The 18,091-nt window shown below is 44.4% G+C and overlaps 1 protein-coding gene across 2 annotated transcripts in view; it reads right to left on the bottom strand.

The window, feature by feature from the left end:
* The window catches only part of STRIP2 (striatin interacting protein 2), a 53,694-nt gene that overhangs the window by 24,323 nt on the left and 11,280 nt on the right, over positions 1-18,091 (bottom strand). For both annotated transcript variants that reach the window (XM_032305177.1, XM_032305176.1), the window contains exons 4-17: positions 17,289-17,423; positions 15,818-15,938; positions 14,991-15,059; positions 14,687-14,793; positions 13,847-13,974; positions 12,508-12,711; positions 10,983-11,218; positions 10,658-10,723; positions 9,804-9,867; positions 8,829-8,900; positions 5,926-6,000; positions 5,159-5,256; positions 4,603-4,729; positions 1,910-2,010 (exon numbers count right to left, since the gene is read on the bottom strand). In XM_032305177.1, coding sequence (XP_032161068.1) covers positions 1,910-2,010; positions 4,603-4,729; positions 5,159-5,256; positions 5,926-6,000; positions 8,829-8,900; positions 9,804-9,867; positions 10,658-10,723; positions 10,983-11,218; positions 12,508-12,711; positions 13,847-13,974; positions 14,687-14,793; positions 14,991-15,059; positions 15,818-15,938; positions 17,289-17,423 — 1,603 coding nt within the window. The remainder of the gene's footprint in view (positions 1-1,909; positions 2,011-4,602; positions 4,730-5,158; positions 5,257-5,925; positions 6,001-8,828; positions 8,901-9,803; positions 9,868-10,657; positions 10,724-10,982; positions 11,219-12,507; positions 12,712-13,846; positions 13,975-14,686; positions 14,794-14,990; positions 15,060-15,817; positions 15,939-17,288; positions 17,424-18,091) is intronic.

The raw sequence follows: 18,091 nt of genomic DNA on the forward strand, positions 1-18,091 counted from the left end.
TGTTTATCCTGATACTTATATAAAAGCTCTAAGATATAGTCAGGGAATGCATTATTTTAATTTTTTTTAAAAGATTTTATTTATTTGACAGACAGAGATCACAAGCTGGCAGAGAGGCAGGCAGAGTGAGAGGAGGAAGCAGGCTCCCTGCTAAGCAGAGAGCCCGATGTGATGTGGGGCTCGATCCCAGAACCCTGGGATCATGACCTGAGTCGAAGGTAGAGGCTTTAACCCACTGAGCCACGCAGGCACCCAGTGAATTATTTTCATTTTAACATGAAAATACTGTGGCTCAAAAAAACCAGGGTTTTTAACTTGAGATTACATAGCTAGCAAATGGCAGGTCTCATGACTTCAGAAAGTTCATCTGTATATGTCTATTTTATTTATTTTAATTTAATTTTTTAAAAGATTTATTTATTTAAGGGTACCTGGGTGGCTCATTCAGTTATACATCTGTCTTCTGTTCCTAGGGTCCTGGGATCAAGCCCCACATGGGGCTCCCTGCTCAGATGGGAAACTGCTTCTCCTTCTTCCTCTGCTCCTTTCCCTGCTGATCCTCTCTCTCTCAAAAAAAAAAAAACTTTTAAAAAATTTTGAGAGAGAGAGAGAACAAGTGTAGGGGATGGGGAGGGAGAAGGAGAGAAAGAATCTCTAGCAGTCTCCCTGCTGAGTGAAGATCCCCATGTGGGTCTCAATCCCAGGACCTTGAGCTCATGACCTGAGCTGAAATTAAGAGTCAGACACTCAACCTACTGAGCCACCCAGGTGCCTCTGTGTATTTTAAACTACATATAAGTAGGCTGCCTCTCATGGTGGACTTTTAGGCAGTACAAGATTGGTGAGGCACCATTTCCTGGCCCTCTCTAGTCACCCCAAGTAATCAGATCAGCCTTCTTCTTCTTCTTTTTTTTTTTTTTTTTAAGATTTTATTTATTTATTTGAGAGAGAGAGAGAGAGATTGAGCATAAGAAGGGAGAGTGGAAGAAGGAGAGGCAGGATCCCAGCTAGGCAGGGAGCCCGATGCTGAATTTGATCCCAGGACCCCAAGATCATGACCTGAGCTGAAGGCAGTCGCCCTAACCAACTGAGACACCCAGGTGCCCTCAGATCAGCCTTCTTACTTCTACTTTAGGAACTCATCCTCTGGTAAACTCTAATATGCTTATAGTTCTTGTGGAAGTAGCAAACTAAAGAACAAGGATTTACTCTGTAAACCCCAAGTCCCCACTTGGCTGGAGGAGTGAAAAGCAATTTGTATTCATAACAATTGTGACCAGAAAACGATTTGTGTTTTGATCCTGCGTCTGCTGCTTACTTAAGTTGTCTCACTAGTATGTTAATCTTGAGCAAGTCAATTAAGTTTACTAAATTTTTTTACTAAGTGGTGAAATGAGAATAAAACTTGTTGTAATACTTTAACCATTACTGAGGAGATTAAATAAAATACCATATATATGTTTTATTACAAACTGATCTAAGTAAGGGTGTGTTATTTATTTTCAGTTACAAATTCTGCATAACACTACAGTTTACAAAGTGGCATAATTATTCCAACTAATGATTTAAACTAAGATCAGGGCTGGCCAGATAAGAAGGTTGTTTCACACATACACACACACAAAAAATCTTCCAATCCTTCTGCCATAGGTCTAAAATTTCATTGTTGCAGTTTTATTTATTTGAGTTATGACATTTTTTTTGGTTTTCAAAACTATTAAAATACAAATAGCTCTGCGAAGAGGCCAAATCACACACCACATCAACTAACACTTCAAGGAAATTAAATTTAAGCTCCAAAAGAGAAGGGACTAGGGGTAAAAAGAGAACTGGAAGGCTCAGAGATGATGTATATTTCTCAACCCATACCTAAACAGAACTTAGAAATAAACTTGTCCAGAGCCCATACCTGTTTTTGGCAGTGATGTACGACAAGATATTTTGATTGAAGAACTTCAGGATCAATGGAATGCAGTTGGCAAATACCAAATGTTGTGACACATATTCAAACTGGATTAAAAGATCAAAGAAGCAGAAAGGGCTGCTTATTTGTGGGATAATAGAAGGTACATACGAAAAATAGGATTGGCAAGCACAACTCTAATATCCATTCCTAAGAGTATCTACTGTCTACTTGTGTTATCAGTCCTTCTGTCTGAGAAGTGCGGAGCAGCATCATCTAGCCAGCTCATCCTGCATGGAGGGGGACAATCTGCAGTGTGTGTATGTTGCCAGCACCTGACCAAAAGCACAAAACATAAACAAGCCAAAAAGAAAATCCCACTCCGGATAAATAGAAGGAATAGCTGCAATATTTGTTCCTAAGCTCAATAAGAAAGGAAGACTCCCTCTGGGAGCTGTCTTCCATACCAAACCTCTGTTTCATAGTGTTTCAACAGTGATTGATAGAGCAGGAACAGGTGCAGCTTACTCCCAGCAACTGCTGGCATCATTCAGATGGGATGGATATGGCACACAGTAACCAAGTGAACCACTGGAATGTGGGCTCCAGCATGAGTCTGTCTGGTTCACTATATCATCCCTGGACGTACGTTATCAGTATTTTAATGAACAGATTAACAAGTGCCCTTAGGTCAACAGATACTGTACTGAGAATAAGTCCAAGATCTCTCTGATGGACTATCCCAAGATCTCTTTGATGCGCTAAACACCAGAAATAGGGATTCCATTTTGCTCTCTTGAATTTGGATAGGGTCTGTATCTGGGAAGACCTCGTGGGCAGTATCCTGGAGTTGCATCACCTGGATTTTACCTGTGATGCACTGAGGAGCATCAGACACAGTTTTCTTCCAGATTCAGAACCCAAATGCTGGGACAGTACAGAAATTGGGTTGAAAAGCAAAAAATTGTGGTGTTTTAAATCCAGTAGCTTTTCCTGATCACCAAGAAGTAGCCTTGGCACCAAGTCAAGCTGTCCTTTGCCCCTGTGTGTGTGTGGTTAGAGGCGGGAAGTAAGCTTGTGTTGCCCATTTCTCTCTTCTGCTCAAATACTTTCTCCCTGGCAGCCGACCTGGGGTATTTTCCGAAGCTCCAGATGGAGCAGCCAATACATACCCGCTATGAAGTTATGGAAAATGTTTTTCAATTTGAGATGTGTCTGTAGCCTTGTTGGGATTCACCAACACTGACACACACTGGCAAGGACCATCAAGCCACCCACCTGTCTGGCTGTTGATCCACATACTGCCCACCAAGAGAAGCAGACAGAAAAAACATGTCTATGGTTCTCTGTTCTTTCTACTAGGAACACTATCTCCCTCCCACCCCTACTCCTCCCAGCCCTGCTGTTGCTTAGCAAACACTGGCAGAAAATGTGCGAGAACCCAGGACACCTATAACACACCCAAAGATGTTTCTGAATATACTAGAGTGGAGAAATACCCTGATTATATAGGCAAACCTGCATGGATACAGACCCTGCAGGAGGCTCTGTGCACTCTGAGAACCTGCTGTTCTAACAGCAAGCTTGGTTCTGACTTCTTAGGAGGAAAGTGGGGCGAAGACACTGAGCAGTCATGAGGTACCTCCTCTCCTCCCAACGTTCTCACCACAGAGACCATCCATTCCCTGCCCTCAGGTTCTCTGATATCTTGGCAATGCCCACAGTACCAAGTCCAAACTCCTCAGCATGGTAAACAATGCCTTTGTGGGGAAGCAGCTTCTTTAACCTTTCTTACGCTCGACTTCATTTATAAAACAGGGATAAAATAAGACCTACCTCATAGGATTAAGAGAATAAAATGAAATGCCACATGAACTTAACAGAGTGCTGGGCACATTATAAGTACCCAGTAACTGTGTGCTGTCATACATATTATGATCTGCTCCCTGCTCTCCTCTCCAGCTCCATGTATCACCAGGCCTCCCCATCTTCCCCTGCTCTAGGGAGAACTCTAGCAACATTTAACCAGTTTCCAAAGGTATTTTCTCTCTCTCTCCTCTGGCCTTCTATAGATTAATATTTCTGCTCGAAATGCTTCCTATCTTCTTTCCCTGATACCTCCCATATCCTTACTAACATCTGTTTCTTTAGGACTCAGGTTAGAAGTCACTTCTTCTCTATCATTGGTTGGATTACCAGCCAGAGTTACCTGTATCATACACTTATCATTCCATAATTAGCTATTTATATTATAAGACTTCAAAGCCCTTAAGAGCCGAAACTGTGCCTTATTCAGGATTATATCTCAAAAGTTAAAAAAAAAAGGCGGGGGCTTCACATATAGAAAAGTTTTTCTACATAGTTTTTCCCCACGTTTTTTTTTTGGTGGAATACTTGAATCCTGTCTTGCACTGCTTCAAAGCTGGCTGGGCACATTCCTAAGAAGCCAAGGATTCCTACCCACAACCCTTGGATAATGTTCAAAGGACACAGACATCTGCACCTGTCTAGGACAGTTCCTCACATCCCACTCCATACCCCTACACAAGCTTGTGCAACAGGTATAAGAATTCCTGAAGAGGATAAAGCAGAGGCTGAAAGATGTTCAGTTGGACCATAAAGGCCCCTAGATCCCCTCTTTGAAAGACAGGGTCTGGAGAACACCAGAGACCTGCGGAGAAGTGCTGTTAGCGGCTCACCTGGTAGATATGGTTCAGTTTGAAGTGTTTGAGGAGGAGCAGGAGCAGGGCAGAGATACTCTTTACAATGATCTCCTTGTGTCTGTTCACATCGATGCCCAACTTCATGCTCTGGAGAACAGTGATGCTACAATGGGGAGAGGAGGAGTCAGTGCAAAGAGAGGCTTAGAGAGAGGCCTACAAGGACCCAGGTATTCGGGTCAGAGACAACATATACAAGAAAGCCAGAACTTGGGTGATCTGAACTTCTGCACGAGGGAAATCTCCAGAGTTGCCACTTAGGAGCTCCTTTGCTCTTTTTCTCTTCCCTTTGGCAAGGGCTCATCATGTGGCAACGTCCACCCACATACCTATGCAACCAGTCACTGGCACTGATGTTGCCCTACAGACCCTTGGTCTTGAGCTAAAAAGGAACCCAACAGAGAGCATTGCAGTGGAAAGAGAAGAGACCTCTTTGGAAATAATCCCTGAGTGTTAACAAGGTGGGGTGGGGACTGGAGAGATGCTGTAGACAAAACAGCTAGCATTCAGCAGCCAACCCAGTTGAAGCACTCACGGCATCTCCTCAGGCAGGACATCTGCCAGGATATTGATAGAGTCTGTCTTAGCTTTGGAGGTGGGGGCTGCAGCCAGCAGAATCTTAAGTAGAGCAATCTAGGAAGTAGAAAATGAGGAGATCCATCTCGGTCCATCCCATTCAACAAGGCTATTTTTCCACACCTCAAAAGCCTTATGAGAAGTGTTTTAACGCTTCTATGTTCATTCTTCAGTAACCAAATATCCCCAACCCCCAGAAGGGCAAACAGGTGCCCAGTCCTGAGAGACCTGCCTGTGACACTGAGGAACCAGAAAGGAGCTATACCCTGTCCTGCTTCAAGACTGCTCTTGAGGAATAGAGAGGCAATACCTAGAAATAAGGTGAGAGATATAAACACAATCTCACCTTCTCTAACCCTTTCCTTCCTCTGACCCTGTCCATCAGCATCCTCACCACTCAGTCTGAGGCTATCTAGGACATGACAGACCATGGCCTTAGAGGGGCTAGGGTACTTACTTAGAAGGAGGGCCCCCAATATATCCTACATGGACCCCAACTTATTCTCCACCTTTCCCAAAGAAGGACTTGGAAGTATAGCCAGGTCTTCCTTCCTTTTGGAGAAGCCTTGAGGAAAGCTCAGAATTCTAATGTGTTAGAGAATGCTTTCCCTCAGGGGTGAAGGCTCAGGGAACAAGCTCAAATAATGGACAGGTCAGCTTGAAATGGTTCTCAGCTATCTGTTCCTGGGGTAGAAAAGGGCAGCTCTGGCCCGGCTGTCTCCTTACCATGTACTGGGGGAGGCTGTAGAGCATGCCCTGGTAGAGGATTTCACATGGCGTTTCTGGTACCACCTCTTCCCCCTACGGCAGGAAATACAGTTTGTCTAGGTCATTTTCCAGTTGACCAAAGGCTATTTTTTCTTAGTTGTGAAGGGTGACATGAAAAGAGCGCTAAGCTGGGAGTCAGATCTAGGTTCCTATCCAGCTGTGTTAACGACTCATTTTATCACCTTAGGTAAGTTTACTTCCTCTCTGGGTCTTAGTTTCTTCTTCTTTTTAGAATCACTGGGCTGGTCTGATGTCTTCTGAGGGCTCTTCCAGTCCTGACAATCTATAATTCTGGTTTTCCCATTATCTGGAATCAATACAGAATTCTTCTTTCCCCATCACATATTGGGTCAGGAGTCAGAACACCTACCTAGGAGTTGGCTCAAACCACTGCTTTTCTGGCCATACATGGGCTTAAGTCAGGGTGCACATATGCCTGGGACACCCCACATAGAAGCACTTCCTATGGTGTCACTCTGAGGCCATCCAAGAGCTCTGGAATATTTGGAAGTAAAAGGTAGGTAACTTAGAAGAGAAGGTTGATAAGGGAGTTGGGTAGCCCATGGCCAGGAGAGGCAGGAAGGAATATTAAGAGGGAAGCTTTTAAGTAGAAACTATTTTCTTTCCTTCTCCAGTAGCCCCTACTACACCTCTTCCTCCTTTATGACCAGCCCTCTTGTCCACAACTCTCTTTGTCCTTTGATGACCCCATCTAAACCTTTTTATCAGAGCAGGAGGGCTGGAGACTCAGGTATTTGTGGGGCTACTCAGGCCATCGTCATCTTTGGTCAGTTCAGTTCCTCCTCCCACAAGGTACCTCTTTTCCAGAGCAAGGGTCATTGCCTTGAGACCCTGAGGTAGGGAGGAATGACCTGGCCCCTGCCATCCCATATAACTCAACTGCTGCTTAAATGGGCATTCAATAAACTCAGGCAATAGATCTTTAGGAGAGCAGGTTGCCTTCCTGCTCTTCCAAAAATCTATTTCCTAACTTCTCTTCTGCCCTGTCCTCAAACCAATCCCTTCACCTTCCAACCCCTCAATAGTTGCTAACCCAGCCTCATACTTCAAAGAGAAAACAGAGGCAATCCGACGATTCATCTTCTCAACACCAAATATACTAGGGTCTCTACCTTTCTTCTTCTTCTTCTTTTTTTTTTTTAAGATTTTATTTATTTATTTGTCAGAGAGAAATCACAAGTAGGCAGAGAGGCAGGCAGAGAGGGGGAATCAGGCTCCCTGCTGAGCAGAGAGCCTGATGCAGGGCTCAATCCCAGGACCCTGAGATCATGACTTGAGCTGAAAGCAGAGGCTTAACCCACTAAGCCACCCAGGCACCCCTCTACCTTTCTTCTTGACATGAAGTGTGAACCACGTTTGTTCTGTTAAAGGCCAACCCACCACTTGTGCTGGGGATCTTGCAACCCTTCTGCTTTGTCGAATGGATCAGTTCTGCAATTGTCTCTTCTCTTCCAGATCATCTCTTTCAGGACATAAACATATTCCAGTGTCTTCTAACTTTAAAACACTTTCCTCTGACCCCACATCCTCTTTCAGCCAACATTCCATTTCTATCCTCTCTACAATAAAACTATGTTGTCTGCGTTGACCATCTACCTCCTTTCTTTGCATTCCTTTTTCAACACACTCCAACTAGGCTACAAGCCCCATCTCTTCATTTGAGGTTGCTCTTATCAAGGTCACTAGTTATTTTCATGCTGCCTGATCCAATGGGTACCTCAGATCTTACCCATTTATCAGCAGCACTGGACATAGCTGATCACTCCCTTCTTGAAAAATTTTTTCTTTTATAGTATCACAGTATATTTTCTTTTATAGTATCACAGTCTCCCACATTCTCTCCCATCTCAGAGTGTTTCTCTTACTCTTCTTTTCTGGCTCCTTTCCTGACTCATCCCACCCTCAGCACAACTGGTGCACCCCAAGACTTTGTCCAGGGTTCCATCCTCTATTTCTATTTCCTCCCTGGGTTATCTCAGCCAGTTCTATGGCTTCTAACACTATATTAAGTCAAGAGCTCCCAGATTTATTTCTCTAGGCCAGTCCTCTCTTTGAACTCTAGATATATACTCAGTTACATGGCTGCTCATGTGCATGGCTGTTTAATGGATATCTAAAACTGAGTATGACCAAAATAGAACTCTTGATGAAACAGAACCCCTTATGTTTCACCCTGCTTCTACTCTTTTCTGGTAAAGTCTTTACACAGCAGCCAATGGTTTTAGACAATGTAAATCAGATCATGTCATCCCCCTGCTTGAAATCTCTAAGGGCTTACTTCTATATTGTGAAACAACTTCGCAATCCCTATCTTTGCTTACAGGTCCTTTATTAAGTGGCCCCAGACCACCTCCCTGACTCCATCTCATACAACCCCATCCCTCACCCCTGTGTTCCAGCCATAGGCCTCCATTCACTACCCCTAATATTCCAAGGTTTCTCTCACCCTCATTAAGGCTATTCTCTTTGCCTAGAATGCTCTTTCCCCGATATTCCTATGGCCAGCTCCTTCTTGTACGTAATATTTTAGTTTAACTGTCACCTTCTCAGAAGTCTACCTATCCTGACTTCCTAATTGAAAGTAGTCTCCTACATGGCAGATGCCTCTCTCATGTCATCCTATTTAAATTTTCTTCATTGTATCTCCCATTCTTATATGTCTTCTTGTTTCCTTAATTACTTATTTTCTTTTTTCTCTAACTTTAGTGTTTCATGAAAATAGAGACTTTTGCCTTGCTTGGCACATGGTAAGAGCCCGACAGTATGCACATATGCTCTGTGACAGCACTGCAGACAGACTTCTTCCTGACTTTCTCCTAAACAGGACCCCCTTGACTCACCAAAGACATGGGGCACTTCTCCAGATCCTCCTCATTCTTGATTTGAACATCTGCAATGGAGATGTACTTGTGCTGGGGAAGAAAAGACATCAATTAAGAGGCTGAGATTACTAAAAAAAATTTTCTTTTTAATTAAAAAAAAAAAGGGAGGGTGCCTGGCTGGCTCAGTCTAAAGAATGTAGGACTTTTGATCTTGAGGTTGTGTTTGAACCCTGTGTTGAGTGTAGAGATTACGTTAAAAAAAAAAAAAAGATACTGAGGGCCCCAATCATGTATGTACCAGTCTCTTGCTTAACTTCCTCAATGATAAGGAAATGTCCTGTATATGGGTTGTCACCCAAATAGAACATAAACTTTGAAGGTAGGAGTCTTAACATTGAGTCCAGCACTTCATATACAGGGTCTGTGTTTATTCTATGTTCCTATATTTGTTGAAGAGCAAAAATACTCAAGTATTTATCTTCAACCAAAGGGCAAGGGGAAGTAAAGAAGAGTCCCATGCCCCTGGACCACTACCCTGAGAGTTTTGCTGCATGTGAATATGCTTTTGTGCATGTATATGGAGTGATGATGGAATGAGGGAGAGTTCAAGGTCCGTGCAAGAGATGACTTTTTTTACTCTTTGCGCTCATATATACTTTGGATGCAGAACAGACTGCTACTAATCCTGGCCTTTGGGAGTTAGTGGCCCTATAGGAAGAAAGAAGTGAGAGGAAAGGAAGCGAGGAAGAGGAAGAGAGAAAGAAGGGTGGGAGGAGGGAAAAGGCATGAGAGGAAGAAAGGACAACTTTTTATCTATCTGAATGTAGGAAAATGGTTAAGTACGAACAGACTTAATTTCCTCCTCTTTGGCCAGAATGCCTGAAGGAGAAATACAGAATGTGTCTGGTAGAGGAGCCAATAACCAGGATGTTGGTAATCAAACTTGCCTTGACGGCTCCCTATCACTGAAGACTGAGAGCCCACCCTGGTCACCTGCTTTAGAGTCTTCACACTCTCGTGGATGGGCCTGGGTAATCCAACCAAGGTATCTGTGTCCCTGTGAAATGTGAGATATACCAAATCATAACTATCAAAACTTTAGAGAACTACTGATGATTCACTGACCTCTACCTCCAAAACTAATAATACATTATATGTTAATTAATTGAATTTAAATTGGGGAAAAAAAAAAAAAGAACTAGAGAGAACCACTGATATTCCCCGGAGTTACATGGACCATGCCACTTTTAACATGTGGTATTCTGGATTTTTCCCTTCAAGCTTCCAGGTCCCCCATTATTGTTTCAGGACACAAAAAGAAAAATGCCACACAGAATGTTCCTGAAAATTAGGATTTTTGTATAGTCTTTTGGGCATTTACTTTGTCAGGGAGTAGTAGGTTCCTTAAAAGGGCATGTAGCCCAACTATAGTGAAATACCAGGAACAAGGCCTTCTCCATTTTGTAGTGCTCAGCCAGTGTGAGGAATTCATGGGGGAGGAGATATGAGGGAAGACTGGATCTGTTCTGACCATATTGCTTTTTCACAGAATTCTGGCCCATAAAACAGGAAGGACCCCTAGGGACAACACTCTCATGACGAAATTAAAGCCCAGGAGGGAAATGACTTGTCACACAAGGTCCTACACCTAGCTAAGAACATAAGAGTTCTTCGAGGAAACTGGAAGGAAAAAAATTCCATGGCACCAGGCCAAAGTCATTAGGAGATGTCCATAGTGTCTCTAGGTTACACCACAACTAGCAGGCAACATCTCTTTTTCCAGCCACCCACTCCTCTGGCCCCTTAAGAACCACTTTATAGCCAGTTTTGACCATCTAGTCACTTACTGCCCCAGAGTGAATCCGATGAATTTGTTCCTGCTCATCTCCAAGAAGTGCTCAATGTCCTTCTGTCTGAGAGGACAGTGGAGAGACAATTCCCAGAAAAGGAAAAAAAAAGGCAAACCTTGAGAGACAGAATGTTTCTGAGCTCCTAACCCTTCGAGGAGGATTAGAGCAGTGGGGGAAGATAGCAGCTAACACAGAAAACTTCAAACCAGGAGTTCTGGCTTCTAGCCCAGCTTATTGAGACTTGAACACATAGATCACTGCACCCTGGGACTTCAGTGATTCTAGTTCTAAAACTTGGGGTCCCCAGAGTTATCAAACCTACCTGACCTTTGGGGCCCAGGGTAGGCCCTTGGGAAAGGCCACCCGCTCAGCAGAAAGGGATGCCTGTGAGGGTGGAGGTGGCACCAGAGGGTCTTGCTCTAGCAAGTCTAATTCTCCATCCAAGGTTCGTTCTCCATCACCAGCAGAGTCCTCTTCCTCCTCTGTGGCTGGCTCCTCTGTCTTAAAGAGGTCTCTTTCATTGTAGATGTCCAGGCTGTCCTGCTTAGTGAGGAGTTGCTGGGCGGAGGTTGGGATGGTAGAGAGAATGTGTACAGAGGTCTTTCTCTGAGCATCTTTGTTTGAGGTCACCCTCTACCCATAAGCTACTAGACTTCAGGATATGTGGGCTAACAACCCAGCCCTTGTAAGAATATCCTCTTCCCCACTTAATCTATCCACCAGGCCCAATCCCAAGACAAGCACCTCTCAGGCAAACAAGTCATTGGCTGGGGAACAAAGCATACATAATCCCAAAGTCAGTTACTTAGCTTTCAGAAAGCATGGATTTTTTCCCCCCCAGCACTTTACTTCCTAACTATGCTCTGCTTAGGTGAACATTCAATTAGTTTGCCTTCTGTGAGCTTATACCAGCTGGCTGACTGAGGAAGAGGAGGACAGAGGCTTGCTGCTAGGCAGAGGGAAGCAAGTTTGGAATTTTAAACCTTGTTGAAGAAAAAAAGATTGGACAGAAATAGGCCAAAAAGTTAACAGTGACTGCCTCTGGTTTGTTAAGCTTATGGATGATTTTCTTTTTTCCTCCATTCTTCACATTTTTATATTTCTTCCAAATTTTGTACAAGGAGTATAGCTTTACAAAATAAAAAATAAAGGTTGAAAAAAATTACATTGCTGATTGTGTAGACTGGATTACTGAACATGACTGTCTAACCTTTCACCTGTAACCTTTCACCTGTAACTGGATTACTGAACATGACTGTCTAACCTTTCACCTGTAACCTCTAACCTTTCACCTGTCACTCAGGTATTTCAGGGAGGTTAGTTTGTGGGTACATGGCCAAGTCTCAGTGCAACCAATCATTCTGATCTTCCCAGGCATCGGACTATACCTGGAACACTTATCAGTCACCTCCTAAATGTAAGCCTCTGGCTCCAGGACCAGACAAGAGCATGGCTGGCTCAGAGTAAACCTTGCTGTCAATAAAATGACATGTGCCTCACCCTGGGCACGTGGATTTGCTGGGAGCCCTGTTCAGGTGATCTGGGTCATGCCCTAACTGGTGTCGGGGATAACTCCAGGCATACCAGGTCTCGGCCAATGACTCTGTATTAAGATATGGATCTACGAGGTAAGATCACAACATTACCTCATGATAGCCCGGGAGCCTGTGGAGCCGGGAGACAGAGGCCAAAGTACAGACTCCAAGGTTTCAGGTTGGCTATAGGGCAATCAGAGGCAGGATGTGCCTCATCATTTACTGCCCTTTCCTACCACATCCAGAATAGCTCAGAATCTTAATTTTTGGCCAACTAGTATCAAAACACCACTATATGCTTTTATTTCTTACCCTTCGAGAACCACGGCGGCCTCGCAGCTTAGAGGGTGGTGGTGCCAGCTGAGACTCCCCCAGGTCAAGGGTGTAAGAGGGTGGGGAAGCGGCACGCATGCTCTTCACCACCTGGATACTATCTTCAGCCAGTGGAGGCAGTCCCAGTTCTGCCCGCTTCTGTACTTTGAGAACCTGTAGATGCTCAAATCCACCGAGGGTAAACTATAGTATAAACAGGAAAGGGGCAGAGGAGAGGAAAAGAGGGAAGTCAGAAAAAATAAGATCAGGGAAATGTGGATGGAGAGGAAGAGTCACAATCTCCAGTCCCATTGGAACCCCTTCTTAACTAAGAAGTAATAAAACAGGAAGGGGCAAATGTAGTTACTATTCCCAATCTGAGGAGCTCAGGGGTCAGGATAAAGCATTGTTTACTGACTCAGGGCTGGAAACATCACCAGAAATTAGGAAAGGGACTCCTGGGGGCTTCCAGTGGGGAAAAAAAAAAAAAAAAAGGAAATTGTGCCGCCTTTTTAAGGAGCACAACCAGATGCTATAAAGCCCGAGTCACTCAATTTCTCCTGCAGTCAAAAGGTGATTCCACCTTGTGAAGCTTGCTCTGGAGGGTATGTTGTTCAGGCAGTCCTACGGAGTGGGAGCCAGAGATGAAGGATCAGATTTAATAATTAGCAACAAAGCTGTAACCATATACTTATAAAGATTCATTTTCTTAAGATTTATTTATTTATTTTAGAGAGACAATGTGAGCAGGGGGAGCGGCAGAAGGAGAGAAAAAGAGGGAGAGAAGCAGATACCCCACTGAGCGTGGAGTCCAATGCAAGGCTCAATCCCATGACCTTAAGCTTATGACCTGAGCCAAAATTAAGAGCTGGACACTTAACTGAGCCACCCAGATGCCCTAAGACTTCATTTTTTTTTTTTTTTTAAAGCAAATCCTCTTTTTATCTGGATGGAGAATAGGCAATAAACCCCATATTTTGTAGCTAGAAAAACTGAGGCACAGACAGCTGCCTGATGTTGCTCAGTGCAAGCAGAGTCTAGATCTCCCAGCTCTCAACTAGTATTCTTTCCATGAAATGTCAGTTCTACCATGGGAAGGTACAATGACACCCCAACTCACAGAGTGACATCTCCTGTCAGTCCAATAGAAACAGGTAACCTGCTCTGACACAGAACATATGATTTCCCTCCATTGGCTAACAGCTGCCCAGTTCTTCTGCCTAGCTCCAGTCTCCTGGAATCAGACTATAAGAAACTGAGGTAGCAGAAGGCACTACTGATCTGATGAGATGGGAGTGGAGTGGGGGCGGGCAGAGGGGTGGGTGGATCAGTCACTTACCATAACCACTTTCCAGAGCAAAAGCAGGACCTTCTTTATGGGGAAGTGGGGAGCCAGGCCACTGCAGAACTTGGTAACCATGGAGAAAAGCAGAAGGGCAAAAGGTTCCTCATTATGCATGGAGAAGCCTGGGGAAGAGGAGAGAGAGAAGTGAGAAAGTGAGAATAAGAATGCTGAAACCCTATCCCTTTAACCTGCTTCCGGACACAATGAGGAAGGCTCTCACCTCCTCCAAAGAATTTGAGTTACTTGTTCCTTAAAAGGAGGCTTAGAAAGGTCCCAGGAGGAAGGGCAGGAAGGGAGGTCATGGAGGTAAAATGGCTTAGCTCCCAAGATTGAGGGTGGATACCAAACTAGAAGTAATAGTAATAAAGATGTTGCTTTTTGGCTGAAGGACTCAAAGCATTTCATAGATTACAATTCACTTTCCCACATCAGTCTAATATATTTTAAACCCATAGGCCTTCATATCTTATCCCTGTCTGATGACAACATCAGTATTTTCAAGGTGATTCAACTCATTTTTCCATGTGAGATTGATGATGAAATGTGAGATGGATGGCTATTTCTATTTTATAACCAAGGAAACCAAGGCATAGAAATGACATATGACTGGTACTAACTCATAGACACAAGGGAAGTCAAGCCAGGTCCTCATGCCTGCCACGTAGTATCTCTGCCCTAAAAGAATGGATGCTAATTAGGAAAGAGGATGGGGGAAGGAAGGAAGAGAGAAAGGAAGGAAAGCTATCTGTCTCTTCTGTGCAGATGTGCAGATGCTATGCTTCCCCTCCACCATCAGCATCTCATCCCTACCCTTCCTCAAGTACCACTTCTTACTCAGTTCAGTGCGGAAGGTCTCCCGTGCAGTCCTCCAACGGCAGGAGTCTGTCTCTCGCTCCAGGCGAATATTTTCCACCAATAGGTACATGACACTCAGCAGCACCCTGGGGTTATAGAAGGGTTGCAAGAGGTTCCCAAAGTAGCACCCAGCCTGAAGTCAGAGACCTCAGGGAAGATCCCTGTGGGAGCCCAACCCAGTGGAATTAGCAGCTACTAGTAGTCTGGGTGTATCTGGGACTCGGACAAAGAGTATCCCATTGCTAACTATCCCCAGTTCCAAACCTAGAGCAGGTCCACTTACCTGAGCTCTGTGCTATCAGCAATGGAGATGGCTGGTTTCCGAAGAGCACTGCTACAGGCCTGACTGTTGCTGCCATGGGAAGGAAGGAGAGAACAGGAACTCATAAGGCCTCTTTTCACCCTGTGTCCCTACTTATCATGTACACAAATGTGAGTACCTGCTATTCCCTGGCTATGTAGCTAAAAGAAATTGGTCTAAGGTAAAGGAGCCCACCAAATTCCTCTGCCATCTCAGTAAACCTTTATCTGTGGTGAAGATGGACAAAGGCAGGGTCTGTGACAACCCCTCCTCTTATAATCCATGCTGTGCCTAGCACTGTGCTGAACACAAAATAGATGCTAAGCAACACTTTCAATCTGCCCTCTTTAAACTCCTGGGTAATAGGCATGAGATAAAACGACCGATCCCTATAGTGGTAGCAGCAGATAAGGCCATCTCCAGAGCTATGACCCACAAGGGAAGAATTGGGCATAGCAACAGAAATCGGCCCTATCCCTCTTGGGTCATGTTCTCAGGTAGAACAGTTTCCTTCATGGATTCCAGAGTTAGGCTGAGTTGAGAAGTGCACTCACGTAGGATAGGACCCTAAAGCCCAGGACTGAAGCTGTGAGTGGGACAAAAGCTGTTGATGAGTCCAACCTCAGGGAGGAGGACAGAATATCAGAGAGCATGGCGGGATAGAGGGGAACTGTCAGGAAGCTTTGGGCCGAGGTGTGAAGAGCCCCTGCTCCCACAGAGGTCTCTATAGTGAGGGAATCAGCATAGGACATGAGGCACGCTCCAAGGAAGGGGGTTGTCTAGGCCAATTCTTCCCTAAGGCTTCTCACTCGATTTCCATGTGGAGCAGCTCCAAGAAGGCCGAGAAGGTCCCCATCTGATAGAGCAGGAAGCAGTTGTACCTGGACCAGTGTAGTACATCGACCTCGGAATCACATTCCCCAAAAGTGCCTAAAGAACCAGATAGTGTCATACAGGGTTGACGTAAGAGGGATATCCAATTCTTTCCACCCTTCCCCATGATCTTAAGACTATCTTCCAACAACTTGCCCAAAAATTAAGCTGACAAAGGTAGGGCAAGGGCCCTCCAGAACTTCCCTGAATAAGGCAGTGTCCGAGTCAGGTCCAATGTGTTTATCACTGGCCTGTCTTAAGTTTGAGTTCCCTGGGAAGCAGATACAGAGAGAAGGATTCAAAATGCAAGAAGTTTATTTGGGAGATGATCTCAGGAACCATTAATAGAAAAGTGGGGAAGTGAGAGAGGGAAGAAAAGGCAGATGAAGAGCTGAAACCCAGGTTGGGGGAAGCTCTGGGAAACAGTGTATGTTTTTATAACCCTCAGAATCGTCCCACCCAAGAAGGGTGAGGTAGTTGGGCTATTTATCCACTAATTCCTGTCATTCATTGATCAGGGCTACTGGACTAGAGGAGCACATTAATTCCCTAGCACTTCCTGCCTACCCTGTATGGACTACAGAGAAAGCCCTTAGGTAAAAAGTTAAAGGTACTAGCAGTTGGAAGTTGGCCAGAGCACCAGACCCTTGAGATATGGTTAGGCACTGCCCTGTTTGCTACAGTCTTCCCTTTAACACTCTCCTACCATTTATTATTTTCTTTAATAGTTTTGATTTTGTTTTGTTGTTGTTGTTGTTTTGTTTAAGCTACCAGCTAGTTGGTTCTATCAATAGTCCTCTTTTTATGATCTCAAGGTATACTTTTACTATTCCAGTTAGGTTATCTCATTTCTCTTTCGAATACCTGGCTGTTATGTCTCTTCTGGGAAGGTTTTTTGCAATTAATCATACCAAGTTCTGATCCCAATTACCCACTGCATCCACTCCTGCTGCTATGCTGACTTGAACCCTCTAAATGCCAATGAGAAATAATGCAGAGGGTTCATGTGTGAATATGCGGCACTCCATTACCTCCCCTCAGTGGAGGTTAGAGCCATAGCTGAAGAAAGTAAGCCTCCGTTCTCAGCTGGTGGTACACTAACTCTAGCCACACTGACTCTCTTACTAAGTCTCCACATATATTTATAGCCCACAAGCAGGAAAAAAGAACTTTATAAGAAATCTTGCCATGCCTGGTAAGATAAAGGCCAGTTCCAAGGGATCCAGAATAGTACCCACCACCATCTCCTTAACTTCCTTATAAGCATCAGGTTACTCCTAGCACTTGACAAGATCTGTCCCTGGGAGCAGCGACCTTGCTTTCTTAGCATGGCTTGCCTCATCCTAGTCCTGATAACATTTCTCCCTAGTTTTCACCTATCTCAAGTTGGCAAAGGTGGCCACTTGCCTTGGGCGAGGTACAGAACAGCCCGGGCCACCTTCAGTCGCCGTTCCCTACTGACCACCTCCAGTCGGTCCAGGAGTCCCATCACATAGGCCTTCTGGGCATCTTCTTCCAATTCCAGCCACTCCTTGCCCTGCACTGGGGAAAGAAGGCCATACAGATCCAGTGTCAGCTTTTGCCTCTCCTTCCTAGAAAGGCTCCTGATAACATATCCACCTCTGATCCCAGCCCCCAACAAATTCTTCTCTTCAAAAGATTTCCTTATTTAGCTGAGAAAAAATAAGAGATTGGAAAAGTAAAGAAACCCCAAAGTTCTGGCTAAACCCACTCTGCAGTCCATCTTTCTCCATATCCCCTTTATTCTCCACCTATTCTGTCCTACCTCTCTGCCTTTTCAAGAAGTTCCCTCTCTCCCTATATATCCAATTCCTATTCATCATCACAGGTCCAATACTAAATTACCTCTTTCCCACTAATGCTCCAGCCAGAAGATCTCTCTCCCAAGATACTCCTCCCCTCCAAAGCCCCCAAGATACCTTTTCCTTCTTTTCTGATACTTACCACTTTCCTTTTGTCCTCAGTTAGTTTTGTGATGTACACACTTACCCTCTGCCACTGGACTATAATCTCTTTGAAGATTCTGCAAATTCACCTTCACCCCTGTCTCCTGCATCTTGCACAAAACAGTACTCACCACACATCTCCTGAGTTGCAAACTGAATTCACTGACCAAGTTAGGAAATGGAGGTCTGAGACGATCAGTATGGACACATGAAATTATTATTAGATGCTATTAGGAGTGAGGC

This window comes from Mustela erminea, chromosome 11 (assembly GCF_009829155.1).
Source record: "Mustela erminea isolate mMusErm1 chromosome 11, mMusErm1.Pri, whole genome shotgun sequence".
NCBI lineage: Eukaryota > Metazoa > Chordata > Mammalia > Carnivora > Mustelidae > Mustela > Mustela erminea.